At 41.7% G+C, this 12,706-nt stretch overlaps 1 protein-coding gene across 10 annotated transcripts in view; it reads left to right on the top strand.

Annotated features, from left to right (window-relative positions):
- Window positions 1-5,291: 5,291 nt before the first annotated feature.
- Window positions 5,292-12,706, top strand: part of TCF4 (transcription factor 4) — a 389,634-nt gene continuing 382,219 nt past the window's right edge. For 3 of the 10 annotated variants that reach the window (XM_049900865.1, XM_049900862.1, XM_049900864.1), the window contains exons 1-3: window positions 6,821-7,026; window positions 7,908-7,999; window positions 9,644-9,716. In XM_049900865.1, the coding sequence (XP_049756822.1) occupies window positions 7,928-7,999; window positions 9,644-9,716 (145 nt within the window). In that variant the 5' untranslated portion in view covers window positions 6,821-7,026; window positions 7,908-7,927. Of the gene's footprint in view, window positions 5,811-6,448; window positions 6,622-6,820; window positions 7,027-7,907; window positions 8,000-9,643; window positions 9,717-12,706 lie in introns of those variants that run through there. The other 7 variants (XM_049900875.1, XM_049900863.1, XM_049900860.1 and 4 more) reach the window with 6 other exon arrangements.

Raw genomic sequence — 12,706 nt, 5'->3', positions numbered from 1 at the left:
TTTTGAAAGTAGATCGTCTGGCCTTTCTTCAAGCTGCCAACCTTTTGGTGAGTAGCCAAGCCCTTAACTGTTTGCTCCACCCAGGGACTCTACTTACTTTTAATACATGCCATGTATGTTGGTATTTTCTATGTTATTCTATTTCACAGCCCACTGTATCGATTTCACAATCATTAAAGAGGTGAGGTCTGCAGTTTGAAATATGTGACACTGAAGTCTACATATCAGAATTTCTAGATCATGATAGCAATCGCAATCACAACTGCTAGATGGGCACTGTGCTAAGTGCTTTTGTAATATTCTATTTAATCTGTCATCATAATTGTATGGCAGATTACTATACACGTTTTATGGTTGAAGAAACTGAGGCTTGGGAGTACAGGAAATTGCCCAAGGTCACACAGCTGATACATGGTAGAGTAGAGATTTAAACCCAAGTGGGCCATGCTCCTGTTTACAGTGTAGTGACATGTGCCTTGGCTTCAGGTCACTGCCTATTGTGGGGAAGATCTGCATGTGTTGAACTTTTAAACTTGCAGCACACAGAAGGGAGGACAAGGCCACCAGGGTACAGACAAAATGCACTCTCACAACATCTGCATTTCTTCTCTGGAACTCTATTCCTGCCCCATTCTCCTAATTTTTAAGGCCCTCAAAAAATGACGAGCCTCTTAAAATAAAACGCTGAAACTATGAAAACAAACAAACAAAAAAACCCCACAGTTTTATGACTGGAAGAAAACCTTCTAGAAGGCTGGCATTAAATATTAAATCTTTTGTGTCTTCTTTAAATTTCTAAAACATCATGGATACTAAGAATGAAAGATTGTCAGCGTTTTCTTTTTTTCCTCTCCAATCCCCACAAACATCTAAAAGTAGGTAAAATCAAAATTCTGTTCTCCCACGATTATGATTCAGTCCTCCGTCTTTCCTCTCTACATTGTACTACTATTTCTGCATGGATCCCACTGTTGAGCAGTTATTGGTTTATTCTGCTTTCTGGCTTCTACAGGAAGCCCCTTTTTAATGGTGAGGATCAGATCAGCACACTGCCTGACACATGAATGATTGTTGGTAGAGCTGAACTGAATTATTCCTCCAAAAATAACCCAGAAAATAAAGCGACTTCAGAGATAACGTTGTATAACAACACACGGATGTTTAGAATGTGAAACTTTCCTTACTGGGCCCAGGTACATAGTGTATTAAAATGTTATAATAGTCAAGTAATACAATGACAGCATCTTCTGGTATCTTCATAATAACGAAGAGGCTGTCTCCACGGTTTGGTAAATTAAGGCAATTATCCTGGCTCTATTTTAAGGGCCTAGGATTCAGGTGACTAGGGGCCTCTGGCCTGCTGGAAATCAGATGGAATATTCACCAGTCACTTTTACAAGCAGTGAAATCAAGCTAAAATGAAACCTTAAAAGAAATTGAGTTGGAAGGCATGATAGCTGTACTCTTCAGCTTAAATTGTGAATCTGAGGATAACGGTAGGCTCTTCATTCACGTATTTAAAAAAGAGTTATTGAGCACCTAATATGTGTCAGGCACTGTGGTAGGTGTGGTGGGGACCATAAGGGTGAACAAGATTCACTGCAGTTACTGAATCATGGAGTCTACAATCTATTGAAGGAGACAAGCAACACAGAAGTACATCAATAAAATGATCCAATTGGGAAAAGTGCCACTTAGGGTATAAAGTAGATGTGGTGGCCGAGAATAATAAAATGGGATGCTTACTTTAGATGAAGTGTTTAGAGGAGTGTTTAGGTTAAGCTGAGACCAGAAAGATGATAAGGAGCTAGCCTCGTGAACAGCCAGGGAATGAATCATGGGACCAGCAAATGCCAAGGCCCTGGTGTGTGGCGGGCTGTCTGTGTACCAGGAAGTTGACATAAACTTGCCAGAACCTTCCCTTCTATTATGCTAGCTACCTTTCTGACTCAGCCTTATAGTGTGATTGGGGCTCCAACATGGGGTCCCAAATGCTTCTCCCCTTTTGCTATATCAATTGAAAAGTGTGCTAGGACAGCCCTTACTTTTCCACACGTTTCCCTGGCTCACTGTGACTTGGCCATTCCATCAAGACTGCCCTTGACATTTACATCATTCTGATTTCTTGGCCTACATTTTGCCTCCGGTCCTGAGAGAATAGCTGCTGATGCAAAGTAGATGCTCAAAAATTATTTGTGGAAGGTTTGGATGAATTTCTTCAGAGCACCAGACAGCTGATTTTTAGTTTGTGGTTTGTTTGCTTGTTTATTTTGACATGGGCAGGACTGGCAGAGCACAAACTGGGTGGAATTTGAAGAAGAATGGCACAGCATGCTGGACTGGCACTCAGTTTCTGAAGGGCTACTTCTGGCTCTGCCACTCATTAGCAATGTGACCTTGGGCAAGCCATCCCACTTAAGCCCAATAACAAATAGGTTTAGTCCAAATGCCCTTCATTATCTGTTCTTCGGTATGAATCCATGGGGTATCAATATGTGTCACTCCTTCTATACTGCCATGTAAAAAATGCTGCCTTTAGACCTCGACTCAGTTTATGCAACAATGATGGCTTACATTTGATAGAAGTCTGTCATCTTCAAAGCACTTTCCTTTATATGATCTCATTTGATTTTAACCAGTCATGTAAGATATTTAGGACAGCTATGTTTTTTTTACTTCTGACAAGATGTGAAACTTGCCCAAGGTCACAAAAGGAATGATACTCATAAAGGGAATGGCACGTATATGTACCAGCCTGACTGTGTGCATAATTAATCAGATAGGATCTCTACTATGTGGGAGTGGAGCAAATTGTTTGTTTTATCCCATAGAATAGAGGTCGCTACTTTTTTTGTTTTATAATGTTAAGGACTATTTTGACCTTGCTGAAATTCAAATCTTGTTTTCTAGTTAAACTCTCTAACTGTAAGGATTAGAAAAGTACTCACATCAGCTCAGTTGGGGAAGGGGGGCATGGCAGAAATCAGATATCTCCCGGACAGGAGGCAATGTGGTTCTCATAGTAACTGGGAAGTTATCTCTAGGCATTTCTTCTTAGGACTACATTGTCTGCTTTTCTCAGAACTTCCAAGATCTTTCTCTTATCTGGAGAGCAGTTTCCTCTGCTTACTCGTGTTTCAGTGGTTCTTGTTTCCCCATAACCATGGCTCTCACATGGCTTGGCTTCCTGGCACCAGCTCTGGCCAGCTGACTCCAGAACATGTCAGACCCATCACTCACTATGAACTACCATCATTCTCTTCCTCTTTTAGTTCCCCAGGTCCAATCAGCTGGGGCTGATGGGAGTGAGGTGGGGAGATATCTGTGATACCTACATCAAGTTCTACCTCTGTATCAGGATTTATGGACAGTCTCCTTTTTTTTTTTTTTTTTTCCCTAGGGAAAGGAGTCTGTAGATGGAACAGGCACCCAAAATCTTCCTACTACACTTGCTTTCTAAGTTGCCTCCCAGCTTCATAAATACAGCTGGAAATTACCTATTCTTCTGCCAATTCAGGAAAAAAACCTGCAAACAGACAACAACAACAACAACAACCTATTTGTTTCTTAGTTTGAAATAGGGTAGTTGCAAGGGAATGGTTGGGGGGAAAAAAAGCACTAGACTAGGAATTGAGTGCATTCAGGTCCCAGACCTTGTCCTAGCACTGATTTCTGGAGAGATGACTTATTCTCCTTGTACTTCAGGGAAGAGGGAATCTTAAAATCTAAAAGCTAGAAGAGATTTTATGGGATTATCTAATCTAACCCCTAGGTCACAGGGCTGATTAGAGGTAGAGCCAGTGGTATATTTCTCCTTACATCATCTTGATAGAGCCTTCAGAGGCTTACTCTGAGAATCAAGAGCTAATGCTTGTGATAATGCAGCTTAAAATAGCATCTAAATGTAAGATATTTTACAATGCGGGCATGGAATGGGGATAGAAGACAGGAATCTTCGCAATGTGTGAACGGACAGGAAATATCCTATAAATGCCCTAATTCTTGTTCTCTAAAAACATACGTTCTAACAAGAAAGATCTTACAATTGATCTGAACTGTTACTGCAACAAAATTGTGTTAGAGAATGGGTTGTTAAAATGGAGGTTAGGACTATCCTACTGTGGCAAAGTGGCTGCATGTGGACTCTGGTTTCAGACTGCCCGCTTTCAAAGCTAGGCTCTGTCACTTCATAACGTTGCGTAACTTGACAAGTTAGAATCACTTCCTAAACTTCTGCCCTGGGTCAAGCTACTCAGCTTCGGTGGCTTCTCTTTTCCTTATCTGTAAAATTGGGGTAATAACACCTACTGCATGGACTCAATCTCAGGATTAAATGAATAACTGTAAAATTATTAGAACAGTGCTTGACACTTAGTAAACCTGTATGTGTTACCTATGATTACGATTTGCATTTCTCTGTTGGGAAGACTAAAAGCTATTCTTTTGGAATAGAGAAATCCCCATTTAAAAGCTTCCCATAGGCTAGGTTAGAGGTATCAGTTGGTTTAGCGAGGAATTAGAAATGGAAAGGGGGTACTTCTTTAGTGGTTGTGCTTTCTCCACTTAACACTTACGAAATTTGGGAGGTGTATTTCACAGACCAAAAAACAGGCTAAGAAGGTTAACTGCAAGGCCAGCACTGGAAGTTGAGGCAGTGGTAGCTCACTGCATAAACGCGATCTGCATGTATAAAGCAATAAACGAGGATCTCCTTAAAGCAAGACTCCCTTCTAAGTCTTAAAAGGACTTGAAAGTTCTTACACTTCCTGGGGCCTGTATGTGGGGGCGGGAGAAAGGGAAGGCCCACCCCCTTCAAGCCCACGAGCAACAACGGGTCTCCGAGACCTTTCTCCGCGCCGCACAGGCCTCGCTTAGAGACCCGGTTCCACAGTGCGGGAGAAAACGGGCTCAGGCTTTCCGTCCGCGAGGCCGGCGCGGCCTCTCCCACGCCTCCCTCTCCTGCGGAAGTCTGTGGAGTTTAATCCGTTAATTTACTAAAAAGACTACACTTTTGATTCAAAGAACAAGGAAGGGAGGGGGACAGGAGCAAGACGAAGCACGCAGCGAAGCGTGACCTGCGAACGGCCCCCGCCCCTGGAGCCCTCGCAGTTCGGCCCCACGCGGGACGCCAGCCCGAATCCCGCCACCAGCCTCAGGTCACAGAGGAGGCGTGGCCGGCGTGCGCCGCCATCTTGGGCGCCTCTCTGGGCGCTCTGTTTACCACTCTATGGTCGCCCGCTCCCGCCCCGCCCCTCCCCAGTCATTGTCTGGAGGAGCAGCCGCGGCCGCAGCGCCTTCTCTTTATAAGCCCGCAGTGCCCGGATGTGAATGGATTACAATGTATCTTTCAGGGAAACCTATTATTATCAATGTGACTCCACGGGGGAGTCAGTGGTGATGATGATGAGGAGGAGGATGATGATGAGGAGACATCTCTAAACTTGGAACAAGTTTAAGACTTTATAAGAGGAGAAGAAAAAAAACCAAGATTTATTTGAGGAAAAATTACAACTATCCTGTGTTATTTTTTTTGTAAACAATAAGAAAAAGTTGTTGGATTTTTTTTTTTTTATGATTTCTTCTTGGGGGAGGGAATTTTCTTGCAGTTTTATGGTGGAAAATGCAAAAACCAGAGCCAGGTGCATAATTTTGTAATCTGTGGAATATCCCTGGAGCAGGACTGAGTACCAGTTAAAATACTTTTTTGGGGGATACACATGTGAGATACTAAGTATTTGCAGAAGATTTTTGTCTCTCTTTTTAAAGTCTCTTTCCTTGGAATATTGTGAGCATATTTGTGGCCATTTAAGGTAACGTTACAATTCGCTGTCAGAGTAAACTGTTTGTAATTAAATTTAATTTTAAATGTTGACCCAATGTTCTATTAAAATAAAAGGTATAACCTATTAAATAATTGCCAATGGGAAGAAGTATATGCATGCATTTTGTGTATGTACTCACACATTTAGCAATAACAGGGTGTGTAGAATGTGTATTTTAACACGCGTTGAAGTAGCCTATGTTGCATCTACTGGGTAAAGCACGCTTGTTATTACGAAACGATAGAATTATAAAGGTGAATTTTTATCCTAAAAAGTGGTGTGAAAAAGTATGTTTTAAGAGCATGCAGGGCCTATAATAGTATGTTGAGTTAAAAACTTATAGTGCTGGCGAACGGGGCTTAGCTTGCCTAGGAACTCAAGTGTAAAAACAAAACAACATCCACCCCCCCAATTGCTTTTTTGTTTTGTTTTGTTTTCGAAGTTTGCAGCTTATCCTATCTATGGCTTAAAAGGGAGGGGGGAGAAAGTATGCAATTCAGGTTTCGCCCCCAACGCAAAACTACCGAAACGCAAATCTCCCCAGCACAGTGTGGCTGGGTTTCTATATGGAAAAGAAAAATATTGTTCCTCTTGGCAAAGTCTTTTTGCATCACGTGTATTTGCAGCCTCGTATAAACTTGCTTTGCCGTGTGTGGATGTGTGAGCGAGAGGGAAGGAGAGTCAAAGAAAAGAGGAGATGTAAACTCGAATAAATTTCAAAGTGCCTCCGATGGATGATACGGGCAAAACTGAACTGTTGAGGCTTCAGATTGTAGCTGCCGATCTGAGGGAGAATGAGGTGCTCGATGCATTTTCGTTTGTATTTTTTTGCTGGGGGTGGTGGTACTGAGGGTGTTTTTTTGGGGGAGGGGACGCATCCCCACCAGCCCGACCCGGAGCGCGCCGCGTCTCCCCGCCGGATCCCCCCACCCATTTCTTTGCTGAACTTGCAATTCCGTGCGCCTCAGCGTGTCTCCCCCTCCCCCTCGCTCCGTCCCCTCCCCTCCCCGGAGAAGAGAGTTGGTGTTAAGAGTCAGGGATCTTGGCTGTGTGTCTGCGGAGCGGTAGTGGCGGCGGCGGCGGCGGGGAAGGCGCAGCGCGGGCGCGGGCGCAGAGCGAGGTGGCGGCGGTGCGGGCGGTGGTTAGACATGACCGCCGCCTCGGCGCCGGCGCTGCACGGAGAGCCGCATCTCGCGCACGGGCGGTAGGTACCGGCGGCGGCCAGGCGGGCGGCCGCACCGGGCGGCGCGGGGCTCGGGCGCCGCGGCCCGCACGCGGCTCCGCGCTTCCGCGGCGCGGGCTCCGGCGCCCGTTGCGCTCAGGGAGACACCCCCTCCCCTCCCGCACTCTTCCCTCCCCTTCGCCCCAGCCCCCGCGCCTCCCCTCCCCCCCAGCGGTGCCCACTTGGAGGGACCGGCCGGACACTTTGCCAAGGGCCTGACTTTAATATTTACAACCCTTTCTTTTACAAATTAGGGTGCTGGACAATCACAGGACCCGACCCTCCACTCAGCTCACCTCCCCCAGCCTGTCACCCCTCCCCCTCTGGCCGTGTTTGCACTTCAGAGACGCTCATCTTTAATTTCTTTATAGCTACTTTGCAACGCGGAGGGGGGCGGAGTGTGTGTGTGTGTGTGTGTGTGTGCGTGCGTGTGTGTGTGAGGGGGATGGGTGGAGGGTGGGGGGAAAGTTGAGACCGGAGCATTCGGAGTAGTTTCTCTTTTCTCTGTGATCCATTCATTTCTCGCTCTACCTCCTGTTGCATAAAACGATGCGCTGAAGAGCGGCTGTGTTGTGGTTTTTTTTCCCCCTGGATTTGGTTTTATAGTGGATGTTACCAGTTTTGATCGTCTCTTTGGCAATACAATATCGCTTTTTTTTTTTTTTTTTTTTTTGCTATTGCTGCCTATTCCATCTTAAAAAAACAAAAACAACACTACCCCTCCCATCCCTCCCTCCTTTCTACCTTAATCCCACCAGCCCCCACGCCCTCACCCCCAAACCCCCAGTCTCCAAAAATCCGATTGTGTTTCCTCCAAGGATTGGGACTGGATTTTCTGATTGCGGTTATTTCCATGTTTCTAGGTTTGTGTGATTTTGCTAAAATGCATCACCAACAGCGAATGGCTGCCTTAGGGACGGACAAAGAGCTGAGTGATTTACTGGATTTCAGTGCGGTAAGAAAGAACGGTGGAAACTAACAACAGCTGTGAAAAAAAAAAAACCAAACCAAACCAAAGATACCCAGATACTTTAGCTAGAGACTCGTTGTAATCTGAACAGCAGGAATAATTTTTAATTGGCTAAATCTTTGGTAAATATGAAGGTGCTTTTGACAAGTTTTTAACTCTTAATTTTGGGGTGTGATGGAAGATCCAAGCATTTTTCGAATCTTAATTACTTGCCTTCAATTCCCTACCCACTGACCCCCCCCACCCCAAATAATGGACTCTCGCCCGGATGGAAAGGAAAGTCAGACACCCCTAAATCTGTAAACCACCCTAAAACTTGGCCATATCTGAACACTAAGAGTACTAATACTTTGGGCACACTGCTCCTCATTTTATTTATTCTTTGGAAATGGAAAATAGAGATTAGGAGACCCAGTTGTCTCTTTAAAGTTGTAAACTGCCGAAGGTTTGAGTTAGAAGGACCTGTAGTCCTAGCGACATCTTTTCCTGGGATTATTAAAGCTCTCTGTATATGCTGAGTATACATTCTTTAGAGCCCTTTGAACTGTTTTTGGAAATTTCATAGTCGTGAGATCAGCACAAAGCAGAACTTAACACTTGTGGAGTTTTACGGCTGCAACTTGGTCCTTCTCCATTCCTTTACTTCCCTTTCCCTAACCAAGTCCCATCCTTGTCAGGGGAGTTAATTCATTTTTAATGCCACATCAGTTTGGTGTAAGATGCATTTGCAAAGCAAAATAAGAAGAATCCACAAAACACACACATAAAATCCAAACCGCCTTGTAAGTGGGGCTCTTTCCACGCTGCTGCCGCCGCCGCCGCCGCTGCTGCTGCTGCCGCCGCCGCCGCCGCTGCTGCCGCTGCTGCTGCTGCTCTTCCTAGACCTTCCTTTGGAGAAATGGCTTTCGGAAGTTTTGCCAGGAAATGTAGCCTTAGGCAGCTTTGCAGCCCCCTCTCTGCTTGCTGCACTTTCTCCATTCGTTCCTTTGCTTTTTGCAGGCTCTGACTCAGGGAAGGTGGGCATTATCCACTAGACACGTCGAAGAAGAGGGAAACCAATTAGGGTCGAAATAAATGCTGGAGAGAGAGGGAGCGAAAGAGAGAGAGTGAATGAGAGAGTGAGAGAGAGAGGGGGAGAGAGAGACTTGCCTCACATTGCTCTCATGTTAGAGACGAAATGAGAATTTAGTACAGGTGGCACTTTTATTTTTATTTGGGTTCACATATGACAGGCAAATCCTATACGGGATGGAAATGGACATTGCCACGTTTATGGCCAAGGTTCTCAATATAAAACAAACAACTTTTTTTTCTCCTTTGTAAAACTAGTGTTCTCCAGAGAGGCTGCTGCCCTCCAATCTGGATCTTGATAACATTAGGGGGACTGTGTTTTTTCAAAATGTAGTAGTAGTGCCTGCCAATCGATTGAACCTGATGGAAAAAAAAAAGTGGCGTGGCAATGGGGGGCAGACAGTAATTGGTAATGTTCTGCCTGGTTTTAAGTTGGATGGTGGTATCTTTTACTAAATAAACTCTTGAGTTGTTTGGTAAGAGTGTGAAAGATCGTTAGGAACTCTGAAGGCACACAGGTCTTTTTTTTCAACAGTAATATTTCTTTGTTTCTTCTAGATGTTTTCACCTCCTGTGAGCAGTGGGAAAAATGGACCAACTTCTTTGGCGAGTGGACATTTTACTGGCTCAAGTATGTAAATTCTTTTCTTAGTGTGTAGTTAAATGTTCTTAGCTGTTTATTCACTCATCGTATATTTTTGGCTCTGTTGAAGTGTTCTGCAAAAGTCATTGAAATTTTATCCTAACGATATGGTTAATTCATTATCCATCAACAGTGTAGCATAAAAAATGTTAGCTTTTGCAAAATTTAAATTTGGCCTTTTTTTGGTAATCAAAGAAAACTGTCTGAATTCCATCACTTAATATAAACGCAATTTTCTGATACAGTTGTGATCAAAGACATGGAGATAAGGCCAGTGTTAACACATGGGAAATAAATTAACATTCCCTGAAGAAAATAGGGGAGGGGAATCTAACTTTCATAAAAAGGGAAAATCCCTTGTAAATAATATAAATTATGAGGTATTGTGTACAATTAACCCTTTTAAAGTAACGAGCACTTAATTTTGTATATGAATGCTGCGTAGTGAAACAGAGCTGTAGAGAGCCTCTTGCTAATCTGAGAGGCTAAGTGTGAATTCATTTATACTTAAAATTTCCTTTTTGATGCTTTAACTGTTTGTTTCCTCTAATCATTTACTTGTGCAATAAATTTTTGCTATACGTAAAGTTGCAAATTCGGTCGGACTTTTCCATTTCATAAGTTAAAAGCTCTTTGGATGATGCTTAAAAAGGACGTTAGTGCTGTTCACAATGGTACCTCTGTGCACAGTGATTACCTGGCACCTAAGGAGGAGTTTTAATAGGTGACTATTTGAATGTCTCGGTGTACCTCTTATTAAAAGTGAAAACTGAAAATAAGATATGTATTTGAAATGTATGTATTTATTTTTTTTGATCCATTGAACTTCATATAAGAAGGAATCGTACATTGTTGCCTGCTGTCCTTTAGGTACACAGCTAAAATTCATTTATAATTGCTAAAATTCATTTATACTTGTTATATAGCTGCAGTATTTTAGGACTTCTGGCAGCAGTACACAACAGTACATTAGGCAGAGTACTGTTCTTAAGTAAATATTGACATCTTTTAGCTCTCAGATGCCAGTGGAATTATCTATTAGTTGTTGAATATCATTTCACATCTCTTCATTTTCATTTGATGCTATAGCAGTAAAAGAAATCTGATCATCTATGTGATTTGTATATTTGGTGTGATTTTATAAAATTAGTGTTTTTTAAACATTGCTGATTTGCGAATAAGCTGTCTCTTCCTTTTCAGGCACGTATAATTCTAAGGGAATGTTTGTCTCTATAACCTGGTATATAAAATATGAGAAACCTCTTACATTTTATCTTCTTTTTTGTTTTTTTTTTGGTCTACATTGATTGAAAGCACTATTGACCATACATTCGTGTTGTACTGCCCAGGACACTGTTAAAGTTTCCATTTAAGGACTTTAAAAAAATTTCATTTTGTTAGTATTGTAGCTTCCAAATTTCTGTATAGGCAGTCCCCGGATTATGAACGAGTTCTGTTCCCAAGTCTGTCTTTAAATTGAATTTATAGGTAAGTTGGAATGATTAGGTACAGTTCAGTTCGTATCTAACGTCAGTTAGATGTTTGTCTTAGTGTATAGTATATAGTGTACCTTTCTATGCATAAAAAAACATTGACAGAAACACTTCCAGATACACTAAAACATCTTTAACATAATAAAACAGTAATAATAATGTTTTGATGTGCCTTGCAGAGTAGTGCCTGTTTGTTATTATGAACCATTGTATATACCTCGAATTTTTAATATAATAGGCTTTACTGGGATTGGTTTGTGTTGTATGTAAGTTGAACATTCGTAACCCGGGGACTGCCTGTATTGTATTCTTCACACAACTTTTAAGATAGAAAGTATTAATATACATGTTAAAAGTAAAGATGAGTACAAGTGTCCTGTAGACAAATTAATTATCATGCTAAACACTATCAAAACAGAAACTAACTTTATCTCTGACAGTAATCTTCTTCATGGTTTCACTTAAAAAATTTGTATTTAGTTGAAACATAAAAGTAGGTTTATATTAGAGGTAGACTACTTTCAAAGTCAGTGCAAAATACACTCTTGCGCTGTTATAAAAACACTTTTGAAATAAGTATCATTTTAGATATGGTTTAATAAGGTGATTTAGATGCATGAAATTGATACATTTAAAAAGATAATTATTTCTGGTTCATTTTTTATGTCCACATTTAAAGAAAGCAGTTGCTATGATGTTTAAGTGTTTCCGTAGTATCCATTATACCATAAGAATATAGGCTGGATAAGTGTGAATATGTATTAATGAATTTTGGTAAGTGTTCATGTATGTTTTTGTAATTATTACGTATATACATGCATAGTTAAACTTAGAGAGAGATCACATCTGTAGTGAGATATGTTAAGATATTTCTAATGAATACCCAGTGGTGATTTTTAAGGTGTTGAACCCTAACTTACATTGTACCAGAGGTGTGGTTTTCAGACCTACGTATTTACTTGTAAGGGTAGAAAGTGTAGTGGTTGTTTCATTTTGGCTGTTGGATTGAAAATGTAGGATGTGCCTCTAATGTAGTGTGGTGTTGACTGTTATGTATACAGCACAGACTGAATAGTTAGTTTTTCCAAGACATTTGAACACAGGGCTATTAGTGAAGAAAATGGCCTCTATTTCCACTCAGTAACAAAGCATAAAGAATTTTAAAAAATCAGGAAAACTAGACTTTGCCTTTTAACTAAAAAGATGAGTTAGGAAACTTTGGACAGAGAAACAATTTTGTAAATGCACTTCAACTTGATATTCATTGTCCTCAGTAGGCTCAGATGTCACTTTGATGGGGAAGTTTTACTTGGAGGCAAGGAAAAAAGATCCAAACTATAAGTAAAACCGTTCCTATTTGAAAAATCATTTCTATCCCCCCCCCAACGAAGCATGATAATATTTCATGCTTAAAGTTCCCAATAGCTTTTTATCCCATTAATACAGGATGCTTCATTGTGATTTGCAATTTGAGAAGGAAAATCA

This window comes from Elephas maximus, chromosome 11 (assembly GCF_024166365.1).
Source record: "Elephas maximus indicus isolate mEleMax1 chromosome 11, mEleMax1 primary haplotype, whole genome shotgun sequence".
Taxonomy (NCBI): domain Eukaryota; kingdom Metazoa; phylum Chordata; class Mammalia; order Proboscidea; family Elephantidae; genus Elephas; species Elephas maximus.
The sequence above is the reverse complement of the archived record's forward strand: the minus strand, read 5'-3'. Positions and strand labels throughout refer to the sequence as shown.